Source organism: Musca autumnalis, unplaced genomic scaffold (genome assembly GCF_047663935.1).
Source record: "Musca autumnalis isolate F117 unplaced genomic scaffold, ASM4766393v1 scaffold_4, whole genome shotgun sequence".
In the NCBI taxonomy this organism is placed as follows: Eukaryota; Metazoa; Arthropoda; class Insecta; order Diptera; family Muscidae; genus Musca; species Musca autumnalis.
In genome coordinates, this window is record NW_027411977.1 from 218,416,283 (window position 1) to 218,437,917 (window position 21,635).

Here is a 21,635-nt window from a genome sequence, read left to right on the forward strand (position 1 = left end):
GCTACTCATCAATAGCTTTCCATTGGTACCCTCTTTGACCATGCAGAATTGTCCTTGCGGACGCAGGAGTCAGAATAATCGTCAGGACTAAGGGTTACCGCCAAAATGGCCAAATATCTTGAAAACTAGCTGAACTTTTCGACTGTTTTATTATTTCGGTAATAGGCATCAGCACGGCCTTGTTGATCAATGCGTAATGCAAAAAAACTTTCTCGTTGTTTTACCCCCGCTTATTGAAGCAACACACTATGTTCGTATTCTTTGCAATGCAAAGACGACATAAAAACAGTGGTGGATATAAAATTCTTTAGTTCGACTCAAATTGTAGGGTAATCAGTTTTAGGGCCATATAGCAAATTTCTCATTTTGTTTAATTTGCTGGATGGGCTTATTGACCTGTTTATCGATACAGAGTCGGCGGAAAAGGGAACTGATGAAGTTGTTTGGTGACAACTGAAACTATAGTATTCCCGACCCTCCGCCCGCAACTAATCAATTTCATATCCACTGTAAAACATTTTGTTGTTATTCAAATACTTGAATACAACAAAATATGGACTAAAGCTGAAATAAACACAAAGATGTAAAATTCTGCAGTCCAACAATAAAAAACGCCAACAAACTCCGCTTTCTTAAAAAAAATAATTTTTAAAAATTCAGAGTCATGTCATGCAAAAAATATATTAAAAAATCCACGTAATAACAAAATCTTTTAAAAAACGCATGTCCTTAAAAATATTTTTTTAAATATCCAACCAACAACTTACTTCATAAAATATTTTTTTGATACCCAAAAATATTTTTTAATAGACCATGAATATTAAAAAAATATTTTATAAAGTAAGTTGTTTTCAAGGACATGGATATTTAAAAAAAAAATATTTTTAAGAACATGCGTCTTTTAAAAGATTTTTTATTACGTGGATTTTTTAATATACTTTTTGCATGTCTCTGAATTTTTAAAAACTATTTTTTAAAAACGCGGATTTTTGTAGAAAAATGTATTTTCTAAGACATGGAAATGAAAAAATATATTTTTTAATATAGTCAATTAAAATTATAAAAAAATTAAAATTTTATTTTTTAGATATTTTTTTATTAAAGAAACATTTTTTAAAGGACAAGTCTTTTCTAAAATATTTTTATTTTATTTTTTAATTAAGTTGTTGCTAACTTTTATTGAAAACTATTTTATAAAAACTTCATGTTTGTGTTTGTATACCCTATACCACAATGTGGAAAAGGGTATTATAAGTTTGTTTTGGTAAATATTCATGTAACACCGCGAAATATTCGTCGGAGATCCCCAATGTGGTATACCAATCTTCATATCTCGACGAGATAAAGCGATTTTGAGATGTGTGTCCGTCCGTCCGTCCGTCCGTCCGTCTGTCCATTATAAGTTGTAAACACGCTCCAGGCCGCAATTATGGACCGATCGTCACGAAATTTTGTATGAAGTTCGGGTTCAGATCAGAATAGATCCCTATTCTTATTGGTGATGATCGTGAAATATTGAGCGGGTGAAATGGACCAAAAACATAATATTTATCCAATTTTCTAGCGACTCTGTAGGTCTCAATAATAGTCCGATCAACGCGTAATTTTTAATAAGGTAAGAGTATATCACAAAGGAGAAGCTTGCAATTTCAGATGACGATCGGATAATGGACCAACACTTTTGTGTGAAAATTGTGAAAATTTTTAATATACAGCTTATATCTTAATTCCTGGAAGTGACATTCCGGACAAGTGAGATATACTTGAAAGTGGAACGGTTGACCTTTCAATTGATGCCAATTATGTTGGTGTGCATGATCAGATAACAGAGTTACAGCCTAATAAATCCAGTTATTTGTTTGTAGTGTAATAATAAACTCGCTAGAAGTCGCAATTATACATCAATAGCCACGAAATTTTGCACCGGGTAAGAGTATAGGTCGAAAAAGATGCCTACAATTTTGAATGATGATCTGATATTCTTTAGCGGGTGAAATGGACCATTACTTTTGTATGAAAAATATAAAAATTTTATTTTTGGTCGATATTTTAATTCCTTGAGGACATATATATTTCGCAAAGTAGCCTACATATTGGAAAAAACTACTGACCTTTCCTCTGAAGTAAATTGCAATAAAGTGTTTGCTAGATAACGGGCCTACTGCCTAATATATAATTGGTTCTGTGTAGAGAACCACGTTTTTATCGCATGTTACATATTGTCTCTCCAAAAGTTTATGTAACACCACGAAATATTCGTCCTAGACCCCTTATTTGGTATGCCAAAATTCATATCTCGACGAGATAAAGCGATTTAGCGATGTGTGTCCGTCCATTAAAAATTGTAAACAAGCTTAAGGCCGCAATTATGGACCGATTGTAACGAATTTTTTAAGGAGGTTGGGTTCGGGCCAGAATAGAAATGATTAGTTTTTGGTGATGATCGTGAAATGGACCAAAAACAAAATTTTAACCAATTTTGTAGCGGCTCTGTAGGTCAAAATAATAACCCGCAAAGTTTTCAACAAAGTTTGAGTTTATGATGAGAAAGAAGCGTACCAACCAACGTGAAGATCAGATAATACTTAGCGGGTTAAATGGACTGAAACTTTTGTGTGAAATTGGTAAAAATTTCAATAACGTAGCGGTTAAATAACGGAAGTAGTAGTACTACATAAGTGGGTTTCATTACATTTTAGTTTGTGTGAACTAAATTTTCCTTTCCTGCTACAAAAATGTCTTTGTCATGCTAGATAACTTTTTGCTTTTGGTCATAAGTATTATACATTACATCTCTGATATTTGATAATTAAATTCACAATCATTGAAAAGAAGTTCCGTGGAGAGCGATTGTCCAGGGATAGTGGTATAGGGTATGCCATGGTCGGCTCCGTCTATAGACTTTTCTTACTTGTTTTTAAATATGACGTTTTTATAAAATAGTTTTCAATAAAATTTAGCAACAATTTAATTAAAAAATAAAAAAATTACAATGAAGAGGATTTACAATATTTTAGAAAAAATGTTTCCCCTAAAAAATATTTTTTTAATCAAAACCTTTAAAAATATTTAAAAAATAAAATGTAGTTTTAATTGAATTGGTCCTTAATTATTGTTAATTCAACATTAATTGGCACTTGAAAATCATGTTTAAAAAATCATCAATTCCTTGGAAAATAATATATTTTTTAATATAGTCAATTAATATTATATTAAATTAAAAATTTATTTTTTTAGATATAGATATTTTGAGATATTTTTTAATATATTTTTGCATGTCTCTGAGTTTTTAAAAATTATTTTTTCAAGAACGCGGATTTATCCATTTAAAAAAATATTTTTAAGGACATGGATCTTTTGAAAGATTTTTTATAACGTGGATTTTTTAATATATTTTTTGCATGACTCTGAATTTTTAAAAATTATTTTTTAAAAAAGCGGATTTTTGTTGAAAATATATTTTCTAAGACAGGGATATTAAAAAATACACTTTTAATATTGTCAATTAAAATTAAAATTAAATTAATTTTTTAGATATTTTTTAAGACTTTGATTAAAAAAATATTTTTTAAATGACACGTCTTTTCCAAATATTTTTTTTAAATCCACTTCACTAAATTTTTTTTTTATTTTTTATTGTTTACATTTAAAAAAAATATCTTTTAAAAGGCACGTCTTTTCTAAAACATATTTTTTTTAAATCGACTTCATTGAAATATTTTTTTTTATTTTTTAATTAAATTGTTGTTAAATTTTATTGAAAACTATTTTATAAAAACTCCATATCACTGTATGTAATTTTTTGAGTCATGTTTTATTAACCATATTCTGACTCCACAGTGTGATAGAACACCAATAATGAGAAGACACGTGTCTCGCCGTTTTTACCTATCTCATCAACTTACGCGGTTATAGGCCTCCAAAGGTTTGAGGCTTTGATGTAAAAAGGGTCATTTAGTCAGGACTATACCAAACAGTTAGGAAATTTGAATTTATCTCAGAGGCAAAGTTGTAGCTCTTGTCTTAAAGAACAAAAGTTGTGAACACATATAATCCATCAAACTTCATCTGCAAGGTAAAATTCGCCATGTACAAATTTGTTTTAAAGTTTTTCTCAAGTTTTATTATACAGCTATCAAACCGATCAAGTTTGAAGCAAACAACCAACTACAAAAATGTACCTCAGATCTCAATAAACATATTTCTAGAATATACGAACCCTCAAGGAAGATGTCTTAATGGTCATAATAACAAAACAATTGCGATTTTTATCCTCTTTTCTAGGCTTCTGCTCCATAGATATTAAACCGTTCAAAATTCAAGAAAAAATCAACCACAATAGTGGAGCAAAGGCTTCAATAAACAACTTTCTGGAATATGCGAAATGTGTATGAACGGTTCTTAATGGTAAAAATAGCAAAAATCTTTTGAAAATATCTAATTTATATACTTTTTTCTCCGACTCTGGTCCAAAGATACGCAACCGCCCAAAAATTAAGGATACAGTCAACTACAAAAATGTACCTTAGATTTCAATAAACAAGTTTCTAGAACAAATGAAGATTCTAGGAACGATTCATCAAGCTTTCAAATTCGATTAATTTAGATCATTCTTTCCTGTTCAGGTCCGTAAATAACAAACCTTTCAAATTTCCTTAAGTTTTTAACAGTCTGTTATTTCCAAACCTGAGCAGGGGGAATGTTAAAAACATTTAATTGTTCGTGAATTTCAGCCCTAAGAATCATTCCTAGAATCTTCATATGTTCTAAAAAGTTTTTTATTAAAATCATAGGTACATATTTGTGGTTGACGGTATCTTTAATTTTTGGGCGGTTGCGTATCTTTGGACCAGAGTCGTAGAAAAAAGTATAAAAATTGGATATTTTCAAAAGATTTTTGCTATCTTTACCATTAAGAACCGTTCGTAGACATTTCGCATATTCCAGAAAGTGGTTTATTGCTGCCTTTGCTACGCTATTGTGGTTGGTTGTTTTCTTGAATTTTGAACGGTTTAATATCTATGGAGCAGAAGCCGAGAAAAGAGGATAAAAATCGCAATTGTTTTGCTATTTTGACCATTAAGATCCGTTTCTACAGAGTTCGTATATTCTAGAAAGATGTTTATTGAGATTTGAGGTACATTTTTGTAGTTCGTTGTTTGCTTCAAATTTGATCGGTTTGAAAGCTGTATAACAAAACTTGTGAAAAAATTTTAAATAAAATTTGACCATGGCGATTTTGACCTTGCAGATGAAGCTTGATGGATTATATGTGTTCACAATTTTTGTTCTATAAGATAAGAGCTACAACTTTGCCTCCGAGATAAATTCAAATTTCCTAACGGTTTGGAAGATATAGTCCTGACTAAATAACCCTTTCTACATCAAAGCCTCGAACCTTTGGAGGCCTATAACCGCGTAAGTTGATGAGATATGGAAAAATGGCGAGACACGTGTCTTCTCATTTTTGGTGTTCTATCACACTGCGGTATCAGAATATGGTTAACAATTTTCGTGTTGCACAGTGTATTTAAAAAAACACAAAACCTTTATTGGTCCTTGAAATATATTATTTTAAAATTCAATTTTAATTGGCACTTGAAACAAATTTTTGAAGAATATGTTTAAAAAAATGTTCAATTTCTTGGAAAAGCCGTTAGCTAGCGTTAGATAGTTTGATTTTTTAAACCACATCTTTAATAACAAACCTTTTCCTTAAAAATATTTTCTTAAACTGCATTTCCCTGAAAATATTATTTTTGAGAAAAAAAACAATTTCATTTGCCTTTGAAGTACATACAATAAATAGACTTCGGATTTTTGCATACTTTTGAAATTTTAACCAATTGTAGCTACTTTATTATTAGACAGCGGAATTTTATGCAACCCCTATTTTTGGTCCGATTCATGTCAAATTTTGGGACTGGGTATATTTTTGGCTTCTGATTACATTGCAATCGAAACATATGACATATGCAAAATGCATACATTTTTGCATATGCAAAATTTATGCATTTAACATATTATCTTATGCAACAAATATATCAATAATAGGTACAAAAATATTTGTGTGTACAATTTTTCTGCTTAAAATTCTCTTCAGACAAGTCAATAAAATAGAGAAATGTATAACCACAGCCACAACCTTCAAAATACCGAAAATTAGGAGGTATCGTTCTATGGGGGCTACATGATGGCCTAAACCTAAACCGACAAATTTTAGGTAGAACGTTTTTTACCCCCCAAGGAAGACTTAATACCAAATTTCCGCCATTTCGGAGGGATATTGAGGCCACAACCTTCAAAATACCAAAAATCGGGAGGTCCCATTCTATGAGGGCTATATGAAGACAAATTTCAGATGGAAAGTTTTATACCCCCAACGAAGACAAAATTCCAAATTTCGGTCATTTCATTGGGATATTGAGGCCACAACCTTCCAAATATCGAAAATCGGGAGGTACCATTCTATGGGGGCTATATAAAGACGTGGACCTATGCCGACAAATTTCAGATGGAATGTTTTATACCCCCAAAGAATACTAAATACCAATTTTCAGTCATTTCGGTGTGATATTGAGGCTACAACTTTCAAAATACCTAATTTACCTTTTTAATTTCCATGTCCTTGAAAAAATATTTTTTAATTCACGTCCTTCTAAAGTATTGAATTGAAAAAAAAATCTTTTAAAAAAAGCATGTCCTTAAATTTTTAATATTCATTTACCTAAAAATCCACGACCTTGAAATACATAAAATCCACGTCCTTTAAATATTTTTTAAATCCACGCCTTTGAAATAGTATCTTAAAAAAATTAAAATGTTCCCAAATTTTATTGAAAACTATTTTTTTTTTTAATTTTTTTATGTTTGCCCTATTAAGGCGAAGGTCATTTATAGTGATATTTAATTAATTCTCTTTCGAGTTGAGCTTATTAGACCTATTATATACATTGAAAAATTAGGAGACTACCGAAGTCCCACGCATTCAACCATTACGCTACGTTTCACGGGTGGTTAAGCCGATCTTCAGGCGTATTGAATGTTGTTTTTGTGGCAGACGAAGGCAAAATATTTTTAACAAACTAAAAGTTGGTTGGTCCTTGAAAAAAAATATAATTTTTAAATTCAATTTTAATTGGCATTTTAAAAATATTTTTTAGAGACCTTTGGCCATTATATAAGGAAATATGAACTTGCCTCCGAAAAAATGTCCGTTGGAATAGGGGCAGTTAGGACAACCTACTACACAAAATTGCATAACAATCCGAGACAATTTCTTATACTACACTACTACTACTCGAAAGAGTGGAACGATGTAGACCGTATTCGAACCTGAAATATTACGAGGTTCTAATTTTCGACCAAATCTGTTACTTTCTTCAACCGTTTCCCTGCTCCCCATTTCACGAACAATTTTAAACATTTGTGGGGAGGTATCCCTTGGGACCCATCATCGAACTTGATCTAACTTTGGACAAAATTTTACGAGGTGCAAAATGTTGATTAAACTAGCTAATCACGCATACGACTGACGGACGGACAGGACTCAATGGATTCCAAATTGTGTGAAACAGAATTCATCCAAACATGAGTCACAATTTTGATCGTATAAAAATTCATATACCCATGTTAGTTTTATGACTGCGTGTATAAAAATAGCTGTAATAAAATATTGAAAAAAGATTTACCATAAGCAAAAGACTTAAGAAACAAGCGTCATTATAACTTCTTAGAAACACTCTGAGCAAAAAAATTGCACATACTCACCAAAATCATCCCACCTTGAGGGCGTCCCTGTATCACTTTACAGGGCTTCGATTTCTTGTTCCTGAATTCCGCAGGAGGTCTCTGTAGAACAGGACACCTCTGTAGAACGCTTCTATAGAATGAAATACCTCCTTAGGAGGCTTCTATAGAATATAAGAAATCCATCGGAAGCTTCCATAGAATAGAAAACTACCTTACGAAGCTAATATAGAATAGAAGATCTCCGCAGGAGACTTGTATAGAATAGTAGACCTCCGTAGGAAGCTTCTATAGAATAGAAGACCTCCGTAGCAGGCTTCTATAGAATAGAACACCTCCGCAGGAGGCTTCTATAGAATAGAAGACCTCCATCGGAGGCTTCTATAAAACAAAAGACCCCCGTTGGAGACTTCTATAGAATAAAAAACCCCCGTTGTAGGCTCTATAAAATAGAAGATCACCGCAGGAGACTTCTATAGAATTAAAGACCCCCGTAGGAAGCTTCTATAGAAAAGAAGACCTCGGTCGGAGGCTTCTATAAAACAAAAGACCCCCGTTGGAGGCTTCTATAGAATAGAAGACTTCCGTAGGAGGCTTCTATAGTATAGAAGACCTCCGTAGGAGGCTTCTATAGAGTAGAAGACCTCCGTAGGAGGATTCTATAGAATAGAAGACCTCCGTAGGAGGCTTCTATAGAATAGAAGACCTCGGTAGGAGTCTTGAATAGAATAGAAGACCTCCGTAGGAGGCTTCTATAGAACAGAAGACCTTCGTAGGAGGCTTCTATAGAATAGAAGACCTCCGTAGGAGGCTTCTATAGAATAGAAGACCTCCGTAGGAGGGTTCTATAGAACAGAAGACCTCCGTAGGAGGCTTCAATAGAATAAAAGACCTCCGTAGGAAGTTTCTATAGAATAGTAGACCTCCGTATGAGGCTTCTATAGAATAGAAGACCTCCGTAGCAGGCTTCTATAGAATAGAACACCTCCACAGGAGGCTTCTATAGAATAGAAGACCTCCGTAGGAGGCTTCTATAGAATAGAAGACCTCCGTAGGAGGCTTCTATAGAATAGAAGACCTCGGTAGGAGTCTTGAATAGAATAGAAGACCTCCGTAGGAGGCTTCTATAGAACAGAAGACCTTCGTAGGAGGCTTCTATAGAATAGAAGACCTCCGTAGGAGGCTTCTATAGAATAGAAGACCTCCGTAGGAGGGTTCTATAGAACAGAAGACCTCCGTAGGAGGCTTCAATAGAATAAAAGACCTCCGTAGGAAGTTTCTATAGAATAGTAGACCTCCGTATGAGGCTTCTATAGAATAGAAGACCTCCGTAGCAGGCTTCTATAGAATAGAAGACCTCCGTAGGAGGCTTCTATAGAAAAGAAGACTTCCGTTGGGGGCTTCTATAGAATAGAAGACCTCCGTAGAAGGTTCCTATAGAATAGAAGACCTCCGTAGGAGGTTTCTATAGAATAGAAGACCTCCGTAGGAGGTTTCTATAGAATAGAAGACCTCCGTAGGAGGTTTCTATAGAATAGAAGACCTCCGTAGGAGGTTTCTATAGAATAGAAGACCTCCGTAGGAGGTTTCTATAGAATAGAAGACCTCCGTAGGAGGTTTCTATAGAATAGAAGACCTCCGTAGGAGGTTTCTATAGAATAGAAGACCTCCGTAGGAGGTTTCTATAGAATAGAAGACCTCCGTAGGAGGTTTCTATAGAATAGAAGACCTCCGTAGGAGGTTTCTATAGAATAGAAGACCTCCGTAGGAGGTTTCTATAGATTAGAAGACCTCCGTAGGAGGTTTCTATAGAATAGAAGACCTCCGTAGGAGGTTTCTATAGAATAGAAGACCTCCGTAGGAGGTTTCTATAGATTAGAAGACCTCCGTAGGAGGTTTCTATAGAATAGAAGACCTACGTGGAGGTTTCTATAGAATAGAAGACCTCCGTAGGAGGCTTCTATAGAATAGAAGACCTCCGGCTTGTATAGAATAGAGGACCTCCGTAGGAGGCTTGTATAGAATAGAAGTCCTCCGTAGGAGGCTTCTATAGAATAGAATACCTCCGTAGGAGGCTTCTATAGAATAGAATACCTCCGTAGGAGGCTTCTATAGAATAGAATACCTCCGTAGGAGGCTTCTATAGAATGGAAGACCTCCGTAGGAGGCTTCTATAGAATAGAAGACATCCGTAGGAGAATGAAAGAAAATGTGCTTCTGTAGACCCTTCGAATCAAAGGGTACTTCTATAAACATTTTCTGAAAGAAAGGTTGCTTCTGAAGACCCTTTTTTAAGAAAGGTAGCCTCTGGAGACCTTTTCTGAAAGAAAGGTTGCTTGTGGAGACCGTCTCTGAAAGAATGGTTGTTTCTGCAGAACCTTTCTGAAAGTAAGGCTGCTTCTATAAACATTTTCTAAAAAAGGTTGCTTCTAAAGTATCTTTCTGGAAGAAATGGTGCTTTTATAATGCTTTTCTGAACGAATAGAAGACCCCTCTATAGGATAGAAAACCTCCGTAGGAGGTTTCTATAGAATACCAAAAAAGCCTTTAACATCTGAGAAGTAAGAAGAACATCCATTTCATATTTAATTTTCAAAAAATCTTCTTTACTAATTCCATAAACTATTTCACAAAACATTCACAGCGTAATTTACATACATACAAACAAATATATAAAAAAAAAACAAATTTGGACAAACAATATTAAGTACTTTTCTTTATATTTTTCAAAATTTTCAAAAAATTAATAATTACACATATAAAAAATATATGTAACATCCTTTCAAGGATGTTGGAAATACTGGCCAATTGACATGGATGGTATTTATACAACTCCTCCGAAGACATATCTAACTTTCCACGAAAGAAGAGATATGTACTTTGGCTCACCGAGTTCCTTTAAAATTTTAATTTAGGTCTTGAAAGGTTTACATGTTTTGTTTTTGTTTTCGGTTTTCTCTTCTTACATATATATGTACAACTACAATTACATACAATTATTATAAATAAAAAAATTATTTGTTTAATAAGTTTTCACATTTTTTCTCTCTATAGATTTTCTTTAATTTTTACAAACATAATTTTCCAAAAAAAAACTTCCTAACCTAACTTGTTTCAGGCACTTACTTTGTTTTTGTTTTGTTATTTAGAGATAGATAATTTTGTCGTTTGTTGTTGTAATTGTTATTATCATTGATTTCTCTTTGAAATGTTTTGTTACAGTTACAAAATCACCTAAAATTTTGTGATATTTTACAACATCTCCTTTCATTTCATCTTCCTCATCATCATCATCCTCTTCACCTAACCTAAAACTAAAATCTAAAACAATAATAAAATTGTCATAACAAGGACTCAACATCGACATCATCATCATGCGTCCCATGTGGGTCCTTATTTACTAAGCCTTTTGTTGTTGTTTTTATTGTTGTACTAATACCAGTAGTAGCATTATAAACATAATCTAAATATCACGCCATGCGACAAGCATTGGCATATTCCACAGCATCATGGAGGGTAGGAAATATTTCAAAGGGCCCTTCGCCCAGCACCATACTATGCACGAGACAATCATACACCCGATCTGTGGGTGTTGCCATATACGTACACACTCCTCTCTTTTCCAAATCATTTTTAATATCCGACAATGTTCGACATCCGGCCACATCTATGTGACCCAACATACTAAAATCCAGTACCAAATAACGGAAGGAAGAATTTAAATGATTGAGAGAATTGAGACCACCATTAACAGTTGTTGAGCCATTTTGTGATAGGGGAATATAGGATGCCCGGCGAGCCTTATCACTATCCAGTCCCAGAGCTTTGTTGAGCGCCTTACGGAAATACATGGAGGTGGCAAAATTCAATGAACCAGCATAACGGAATATCTTCGTTTCGGGTACTTCAAAGGCATTACGATGATGATTCATATCCACATAGACGGCCGAGGCTTCAGGGATATAACCCAACAGACAAGAATAGGGTTTCAGACCTTTGATATACAGCGACAGCAGGGATATGCAAATACCAATGAGGAGACTAGAAATAGAAAGAGAAAGGAAAAGGATTAGTATGTAATTCACTAGCTTAGTACAGGTAAATATAATAGGAGGTTCTTATAAACTAGGAGACCTCCGTAAGAAAATCGTATAGAATAGGAGACCTTCGTAGGAGGTTCCTATAAAGTAAGAGACATTCGTAGGATGTTCCTATAAAGTATGAGACCTCGGTAGGAGGATCCTGTAGAATAGGAGACCTCCGTAGGAGGTTCCTATAGAAGTGGAGACCTCCGTAGGAGGTTTCTATAGAATAGGAGACCTCCGTAGGAGGGTCCTATAGAATAGGAGACCTCCGTAGGAGGTTCCTATAGAATAGGGGACCTCCGTAGGAGGTTCCTATAGAATAGAATAGCATACCTCCGTAGGAGGTTTCTATAGAATAGGAGGTTCCTTCGCAGGAGGTTCCCATAGCATAGGAGGTTCACCGTAGGAGGTTCCTATAGCATAGGAGAACTCCGTAGGAGGTTCCTGTACAATAGGAGACCTCCGCAGGAGGTTCCTATAGAATAGAATAGGAGACCTCCGTAGGAGGTTCCTATAGAATAGCAGACCTCCGTAGGAGGTACCTATAGAATAGGAGGTTCCTTCGTAGGAGGTTCCTATAGAATAGGAGACCTACGTAGGAGGTTCCTATAGAATAGGAGACCTCCTTAGGAGGTTCCTACAGAATAGGAGACCTCCGTAGGAGGTTCCTATAGAATAGGAGACCTCCGTAGGAGGTTCCTATAGAATAGGAGACCTCCGTAGGAGGTTCCTATAGAATAGGAGACCTCCGTAGGAGGTTCCTATAGAATAGAAGACCTCCGTAGGAGGTTCCTATAGAATAGGAGACCTCCGTAGGAGGTTCCTATAGAATAGGAGACCTCCGTAGGAGGTTCCTATAGAATAGGAGACCTCCGTAGGAGGTTCCAACAGAATAGGAGACCTCCGTAGGAGGTTCTTATAGAAGACCTCCGTAGGAGGTTCCTATAGAACACCTCGGTAGGAGGTTCCTATAGAACACCTCCGTAGGAGGTTCCTATAGAATAGGAGACCTCCGTAGGAGGTTCCTATAGAATGGGATACCTCCGTAGGAGGTTCCTATAGAATAGGAGACCTCCGTAGGAGGTTCCTACGGCATAGGAGACCTTCGTAGGAGGTTCCTATAGAATAGGAGACCTCCGTTGGAGGTTCCTATAGAATAGGAGACATCCGTAGGAGGTTCCTATAGCATAGGAGACCTCCGTAGGAGGTTCCTATAGCATAGGAGACATCCGTAGGAGGTTCCTATAGAATAGGAGACCTCCGTAGGAGGTTCCTATAGAATAGGAGACCTCCGTAGGAGGTTCCTATAGAATAGGAGAACTCCGTAGGAGGTTCCTATAGAATAGGAGACCTCCGTAGGAGGTTCCTATAGAATAGGAGACCTCCGTTGGAGGTTCCTATAGAATAGGAGACCTCCGTTGGAGGTTCCTATAGAATAGGAGACCTCCGTAGGAGGTTCCTATAGAATAGGAAGTTCCTATAGAATAGGAGGTTCCTCCGTATGAGGTTCCTATAGAATAGGACACCTCCGTAGGAGGTTCCTATAGAATAGGAGACCTCCGTAGGAGGTTCCTATAGAATAGGAGACCTCCGTAGGAGGTTCCTATAGAATAGGAGACCTCCGTAGGAGGTTCCTATAGAACAGGAGACCTCCGTAGAAGGTTCCTATAGCATAGGAGACCTCCGTAGGAGGTTCCTATAGCATGGGAGACCTCCGTAGGAGGTTCCTGTAGAATAGGAGACCTCCGTAGGAGGTTCCTATAGAATAGGAGGTTCCTCCGTATGAGGTTCCTATAGAATAGGAGACCTCCGTAGGAGGTTCCTATAGAATAGGAGACCTACGTAGGAGGTTCCTATAGAATAGGAGACCTCCATAGGAGGTTCCTATAGAATAGGAGACCTCCGTAGGAGGTTCCTATAGAATAGGAGACCTCCGTAGAAGGTTCCTACAGAATAGTAGACCTCCGTAGGAGGTTCCTATCGAATAGTAGACCTCCGTAGGAGGTTCCTATAGAATAGGAGACCCCCGTAGGAGGTTCCTACAGAATAGGAGACCTCCGTAGGAGGTTCCTACAGAATAGGAGACCTCCGAAGGAGGTTCCTATAGAATAGGAGACCTCTGTAGGAGGTTCCTTCGTAGGAGGTTCCTATAGAATAGGAGGTTCCCCCGTAGGAGGTTCCTAAAGAATAGGAGACCTCCGTAGGAGGTTCCTATAGAATAGGAGACCTCCGTAGGAGGTTCCTATAGAATAGGAGACCTCCGTAGAAGGTTCCTATAGCAAAGGAGACCTCCATAGGAGGTTCCTATAGAATAGGAGACCTCCATAGGAGGTTCCTATAGAATAGGAGACCTCCGTAGGAGGTTCCTATAGAATAGGAGACCTCCGTAGGAGGTTCCTACAGAATAGGAGACCTCCGTAGGAGGTTCCTATAGAATAGGAGACCTCCGTAGGAGGTTCCTATAGAATAGGAGACCTCCGTAGGAGGTTCCTATAGAATAGGAGACCTCCATAGGAGGTTCCTATAGAATAGGAGACCTCAGTAGGAGGTTCCTATAGAATAGGAGACCTCCATAGGAGGTTCCTATAGAATAAGAGACCTCCATAGGAGGTTCCTATAGAATAGGAGACCTCCGTAGGAGGTTCCTATAGAATAGGAGACCTCCGTAGGTTCCTATAGAATAGGAGACCCCCGTAGGAGGTTCCTACAGAATAGGAGACCTCCGTAGGAGGTTCCTACAGAATAGGAGACCTCCGAAGGAGGTTCCTATAGAATAGGAGACCTCCGTAGGAGGTTCCTTCGTAGGAGGTTCCTATAGAATAGGAGGTTCCCCCGTAGGAGGTTCCTAAATAATAGGAGACCTCCGTAGGAGGTTCCTATAGAATAGGAGACCTCCGTAGGAGGTTCCTATAGAATAGGAGACCTCCGTAGAAGGTCCTATAGCAAAGGAGACCTCCGTAGGAGGTTCCTATTGCATAGGAGACTTCCGTAGGAGGTTCCTGTAGAATAGGTGACCTCCGTAGAAGGTTCCTATAGAATAGGAGGTTCCCCCGTAGGAGGTTCCTATAGAATAGGAGACCTCCGTAGGAGGTTCCTACAGAATAGAAGACCTCCGAAGGAGGTTCCTATAGAATAGGAGACCTCCGTAGGAGGTTCCTTCGTAGGAGGTTCCTTCGTAGGAGGTTCCTATAGAATAGGAGGTTCCCCCGTAGAAGGTTCCTATAGAATAGGAGACCTCCGTAGAAGGTTCCTATAGAATAGGAGACATCCGTAGAAGGTCCTATAGCAAAGGAGACCTCCGTAGGAGGTTCCTATTGCATAGGAGACTTCCGTAGGAGGTTCCTACAGAATAGGAGACCTCCGTAGGAGGTTCCTACAGAATAGGAGACCTCCGAAGGAGGTTCCTATAGAATAGAAGACCTCCGTAGGAGGTTCCTATAGAATAGGAGACCTCCGTAGGAGGTTCCTATAGAATAGGAGACCTCCGTAGGAGGTTCCTATAGCAAAGGAGACCTCCGTAGGAGGTTCCTATTGCATAGGAGACTTCCGTAGGAGTTTCCTGTAGAATAGGTGTCCTCCGTAGGAGGTTCCTATAGAATAGGAGGTTCCCCCGTAGGAGGTTCCTATAGAATAGGAGACCTCCGTAGGAGGTTCCTATAGCATAGGAGACCTCCGTAAGATGTTCCTATAGCATAGGAGACCTCCGTAGGAGGTTCCTATAGCATAGACAACTTCCGTAGGAGGTTCCCGTAGAATAGGAGACCTCCGTACGAGGTTCCTATAGAACAGGAGACCTCCGTAGGAGGTTCCTATAGAATAGGAGACCTCCGTAGGAGGTTCCTATAGAATAGGAGACCTCCGTAGGAGGTTCCTATAGAATAGGAGACCTCCGTAGGAGGTTCCTATAGAATAGGAGACCTCCGTAGGAGGTTCCTATAGAATAGGCGACCTCCGTAGGAGGTTCCTATAGAATAGGAGGCCTTCGTAGAAGGTTCCTATAGAATAGGAGGCTTTCGTAGAAGGTTCCTATAGAATGGGAGACCTCCGTAGGAGGTTCCTATAGAATTGAGACCTCCGTAGGAGGTTCCTATAGAATATAACACATCCATAGGAGGCTTCTATAGAAGAGGAGACCTCCGTACAAGGTTACTATAAAATATGAGACATCCGTAGGAGGTTCCTTTAAAATAGGATGCTTTATATACCCTTTTATAGACCCTTTCGGAAACAAAGTGTGCTTCTATAGACGCTTTATGAGAGAAAGCGTGATTCTACAGACCATTTCTGAAAAAAAGGGTGCTTCTATAGACCCTTTCTAAACGAAAGAGTGTTTCTATAGATTCTTTCTGAAAGAAAAGGAGCTTCTATAGGTACTTTCTGAAAGAAAGGGTGCTTCTATAGACCCTTTCTAAACGAAAGAGTGTTTCTATAGATTCTTTCTGAAAGAAAAGGAGCTTCTATAGACCCTTTCTAAACGAAAGAGTGTTTCTATAGATTCTTTCTGAAAGAAAAGGAGCTTCTATAGGTACTTTCTGAAAGAAAGGGTGCTTCTATAGACCCTTTCCGAAACAAAGATTGGTTCCATAGACCCATTCGGAAACAAAGGGTGCTTCTATACACAATTTCTGAAAGAAAGGGCGCTTCTATACACAATTTCTGAAAGAAAGGGCGCTTCTATAGACCCACCCTGAAAGAAAGGGTGCTTCTATAGACCCTTTTGAAAACAAAGACTGCTCCTATAGATCCTTTCGGAAACAAAGGGTGTTTCTATAGACCCTTTCGGAAACAAAGGGTGCTTCTATAGACCCTTTCGGAAACAAAGGGTGCTTCTATAGACACTTTCGACAACAAAAGGTGCTTCTATAGACCCTTTCGAAAACAAAGGGTGCTTCTATAGACCCTTTCAAAAACAAAGGGTGCTTCTATATACCCTTTCGGAAACAAAAGGTGCTTCTATAGACCCTTTCGAAAACAAAGGGTGCTTCTATAGACCCTTTCGGAAACAAAGGGTGCTTCTATAGACCCTTTCGGAAATAAAGGGTTCTTCTATAGACCCTTTCGGAAACATAGGGTGCTTCTATAGACCCTTTTGGAAACATAGGTAGCTTCTATAGACCCTTTCGGAAACAAAGGGTGCTTCTATAGACCCTTTCGGAAGCGAAGAGTGCTTCCGTAGACCCTTCCGGAAACAATGCGTACTTCTATAGACCCTTTCGAAAACAAAGGGTGCTTCTATAGACCCTTTCGAAAAGAAAGGGTGCTTCTATAGACCCTCTCGAAAACAAAGGGTGCTTCTATAGACCCTTTCGAAAACAAAGGGTGCTTCTATAGACGCTTTCGGAAACAAAGGGTGCTTCTATGGACCCTTTCGGAAACAAAGGGTGCTTCCATTGACCCTTTCGGAAGGGTGCTTCAATAGACACTTTCGGAAACAAAGGGTGTTTCTATAGACCCTTTCGGAAACAAAGGGTGTTTCTATAGACCCTTTCGGAAACAAAGTGAGCTTCTATAGAGCCTTTCGGATGCAAAGACTGTTTCTATAGACTCTTTCGGAAACAAAGGGTGCTTCTATAGACTTATCCGGAAACAAAAGATGCTTCTATGGACCCTTTCGAAAAGAAAGGGTGTTTTTATAGACACTTTCGGAAACAAAGGGTGTTTCTATTGGCACTTTGGGAAACAAAGTGTGCTTCTACAGACCCTTTCGGAAACAAAGGGTGCTTCTATAGACCCTTTCGAAAACAAAGGGTGCTTCTATAGACCCTTTCGAAAACAAAGGGTGCTTCTATAGACCCTTTCGAAAACAAAGGGTGCTTCTATAGACCCTTTCCGAAACAAAGGGTACTTCTATAGACCCTTTCCGAAACAAAGGGTGCTTCTATAGACCCTTTCCGAAACAAAGGGTGCTTCTATAGACCCTTTCCGAAACAAAGGGTGCTTCTATAGACCATTTCTTAAAGAAAGGATGCTTCTATAGACCCTTTCAAAAACAAAAGGTGCTTCTATAGACCCTTTCAAAAACAAAGGGTTCTTCTATATACCCTTTCGGAAACAAAAGGTGCTTCTATAGACCCTTTCGAAAACAAAGGGTGCTTCTATAGACCCTTTCGTAAACAAAGGGTGCTTCTATAGACCCTTTCGAAAACAAAGGGTGCTTCTATAGACCCTTTCGGAAACAAAGGGTGCTTCTATAGACCCTTTCGGAAACAAAGGGTGCTTCTATAGATCCTTTCGGAAATAAAGGGTTCTTCTATAGACCCTTTCGGAAACATAGGGTGCTTCTATAGACCCTTTCGGAAACATAGGTAGCTTCTATAGACCCTTTCGGAAACAAAGGGTGCTTCTATAGACCCTTTCGGAAACAAAGGGTGCTTCTATAGACCCTTTCGGAAACAAAGGGTGCTTCTATAGACCCTTTCGGAAACAAAGGGTGCTTCTATAGACCCTTTCGGAAGCGAGAGTGCTTCCGTAGACCCTTTCGGAAACAATGCGTACTTCTATAGACCCTTTCGAAAACAAAGGCTTATTCTACAGACCCTTTCGAAAACAAAGGGTGCTTCTATAGACCCTTTCGAAAACAAAGGGTGCTTCTATGGACCCTTTCGGAAACAAGGCGTGCTTCTATAGACCCTTTCGGAAAAAAGTGTGCTTCTACAGACCCTTTAGGAAACAAAGGGTGCTTCAATAGACGCTTTCGGAAACAAAGGGTGTTTCTAAAGACACTTTCGGAAACAAAGGGTGTTTCTATAGACCCTTTCGGAAATAAAGGGAGCTTCTACAGGTCGTGCTTCTATAAACCCTATCGAAAACAAAGGGTGCTTCTATAGACCCTTTCTGAAGAAATGGTGCTCCTATACACCCTTTCGGAAACAAAAGGTGCTTCTACAGACCCTTTCTGAAGAAATGGTGCTCCTATACACCCTTTCGGAAACAAATGGTGCTTCTACAGACCCTTTCCGAAATAAAGGGAGCTTCTACAGGTCGTGCTTCTATAGACCCTATCGAAAACAAAGGGTGCTTTTATAGACCCTTTCTGAAGAAATGGTGCTCCTATACACCCTTTCGGAAACAAATGGTGCTTCTATAGACCCTTTCGAAAACAAAGGGTGCCTCTATAGTCCCTTTCGAAAACAAAGGGTGCTTCTATAGACCCTTTCGAAAACAAAGGGTGCTTCTATAGACCCTTTCGAAAACAAAGGGTGCTTCTATAGACCCTTTCTGAAGAAATGGTGCTCCTATACACCCTTTCGGAAACAAAAGGTGCTTCTACAGACCCTTTCTGAAGAAATGGTGCTCCTATACACCCTTTCGGAAACAAATGGTGCTTCTACAGACCCTTTCTGAAATAAAGGGAGCTTCTACAGGTCGTGCTTCTATAGACCCTATCGAAAACAAAGGGTGCTTCTATAGACCCTTTCTGAAGAAATGGTGCTCCGATACACCCTTTCGGAAACAAATGGTGCTTCTATAGACCCTTTCGAAAACAAAGGGTGCCTCTATAGTCCCTTTCGAAAACAAAGGGTGCTTCTATAGACCCTTTCGGAAACAAAGGGTGCTTCCATTGACCCTTTCGGACACAAGGCGTGCATCTATAGACCCTTTCGGAAACAAGGCGTGCTTCTATAGACCCTTTCGGAAAAAAGTGTGCTTCTACAGACCCTTTAGGAAACAAAGGGTGCTTCAATAGACGCTTTCGGAAACAAAGGGTGTTTCTATAGACCCTTTCGGAAACAAAGGGTGTTTCTATAGACCCTTTCGGAAATAAAGGGAGCTTCTACAGGTCGTGCTTCTATAAACCCTATCGAAAACAAAAGGTGCTTCTATAGACCCTTTCTGAAGAAATGGTGCTCCTATACACCCTTTCGGAAACAAAAGGTGCTTCTACAGACCCTTTCTGAAGAAATGGTGCTCCTATACACCCTTTCGGAAACAAATGGTGCTTCTACAGACCCTTTCCGAAATAAAGGGAGCTTCTACAGGTCGTGCTTCTATAGACCCTATCGAAAACAAAGGGTGCTTCTATAGACCCTTTCTGAAGAAATGGTGCTCCTATACACCCTTTCGGAAACAAATGGTGCTTCTATAGACCCTTTCGAAAACAAAGGGTGCCTCTATAGTCCCTTTCGACAACAAAGGGTGCTTCTATAGACCCTTTCGAAAACAAAGGGTGCTTCTATAGACCCTTTCGAAAACAAAGGGTGCTTCTATAGACCCTTTCTGAAGAAATGGTGCTCCTATACACCCTTTCGGAAACAAAGGGTGCTTCTATAGACCCTTTCGAAAACAGAGGGTGCTTCTATAGACCCTTTCGAAAACAAAGGGTGCTTCTATAGACCCTTTTGAAAACAAAGGGTGCTTCCATAGACCCTTTCGAAAACAAAGGGTGCTTCTATAGACCCTTTCGAAAACAAAGGGTGCTTCTATAGACCCTTTAGAAAACAAAGGGTGCTTCTATAGACCCTTTCGAAAACAAAGGGTGCTTCTATAGACCCTTTCGGAAACAAGGCGTGCTTCTATAGACCCTTTCGAAAACAAAGGGTGCTACTATAGACCCTTTCGAAAACAAAGGGTGCTTCTATAGACCCTTTCTGAAGAAATGGTGCTCCTATACACCCTTTCGGAAACAAATGGTGCTTCTATAGACCCTTTCGAAAACAAAGGGTGCCTCTATAGTCCCTTTCGAAAACAAAGGGTGCTTCTATAGACCCTTTCGAAAACAAAGGGTGCTTCTATAGACCCTTTCGAAAACAAAGGGTGCTTCTATAGACCCTTTCTGAAGAAATGGTGCTCCTATACACCCTTTTGGAAACAAAAGGTGCTTCTACAGACCCTTTCTGAAGAAATGGTGCTCCTATACACCCTTTCGGAAACAAATGGTGCTTCTACAGACCCTTTCTGAAATAAAGGGAGCTTCTACAGGTCGTGCTTCTATAGACCCTATCGAAAACAAAGGGTGCTTCTATAGACCCTTTCTGAAGAAATGGTGCTCCTATACACCCTTTCGGAAACAAATGGTGCTTCTATAGACCCTTTCGAAAACAAAGGGTGCCTCTATAGTCCCTTTCGAAAAAAAAGGGTGTTTCTATAGACCCTTTCGAAAACAAAGGGTGCCTCTATAGTCCCTTTCGAAAACAAAGGGTGCTTCTATAGACCCTTTCGGAAACAAGGCGTGCTTCTATAGACCCTTTCGAAAACAAAGGGTGCTACTATAGACCCTTTCGAAAACAAAGGGTGCTTCTACAGACCCCTTTCTGAAGAAATGGTGCTCCTATACACCCTTTCGGAAACAAATGGTGCTTCTATAGAACCTTTCGAAAACAAAGGGTGCCTCTATAGTCCCTTTCGAAAACAAAGGGGGCTTCTATAGACCCTTTAGAAAACAAAGGGTGCTTCTATAGACCCTTTCGAAAACAAATGGTGCTTCTATAGACCCTTTCGAAAACAAAGGGTGCTTCTATACAGGGACGTACGCAGGGGGGGGCACGGGGGGCCCGGGCCCCCCCCCGAAATGGTTTGGTCGAACAAAATTTTTTAAGCTACTGTAACTAGTTATTGTATTTTTTTCTCATAAAAATGTTTGTATATTTGAAGATTTCAAATTAAAACTTATATTTTCTTAAGTTTCTGAACAGAAATTGTACATCATTAACAAGTTTTGTAAGAAAATATTTTAAAAATGTTTGTTTGTAAGCTGTTTTTGATAGAAATTTCCAATAAAATCTGAATTACTTCTTCATGTCATATCGACGCCTCCAAACAATAGTATGCTAAGTCGACTTAGCATGTTCTCAAGTTCTTTAC

At 38.5% G+C, this 21,635-nt stretch overlaps 1 protein-coding gene across 24 annotated transcripts in view; it reads right to left on the reverse strand.

Annotated features, from left to right (window-relative positions):
* Window positions 1-10,326: 10,326 nt before the first annotated feature.
* Window positions 10,327-21,635, reverse strand: part of Prestin (solute carrier family 26 member prestin) — a 74,130-nt gene continuing 62,821 nt past the window's right edge. For all 24 annotated transcript variants that reach the window (XM_073986508.1, XM_073986510.1, XM_073986518.1 and 21 more), the window contains one exon: window positions 10,327-11,790. In XM_073986508.1, coding sequence (XP_073842609.1) covers window positions 11,220-11,790 — 571 coding nt within the window. In that variant the 3' untranslated portion in view covers window positions 10,327-11,219. The remainder of the gene's footprint in view (window positions 11,791-21,635) is intronic.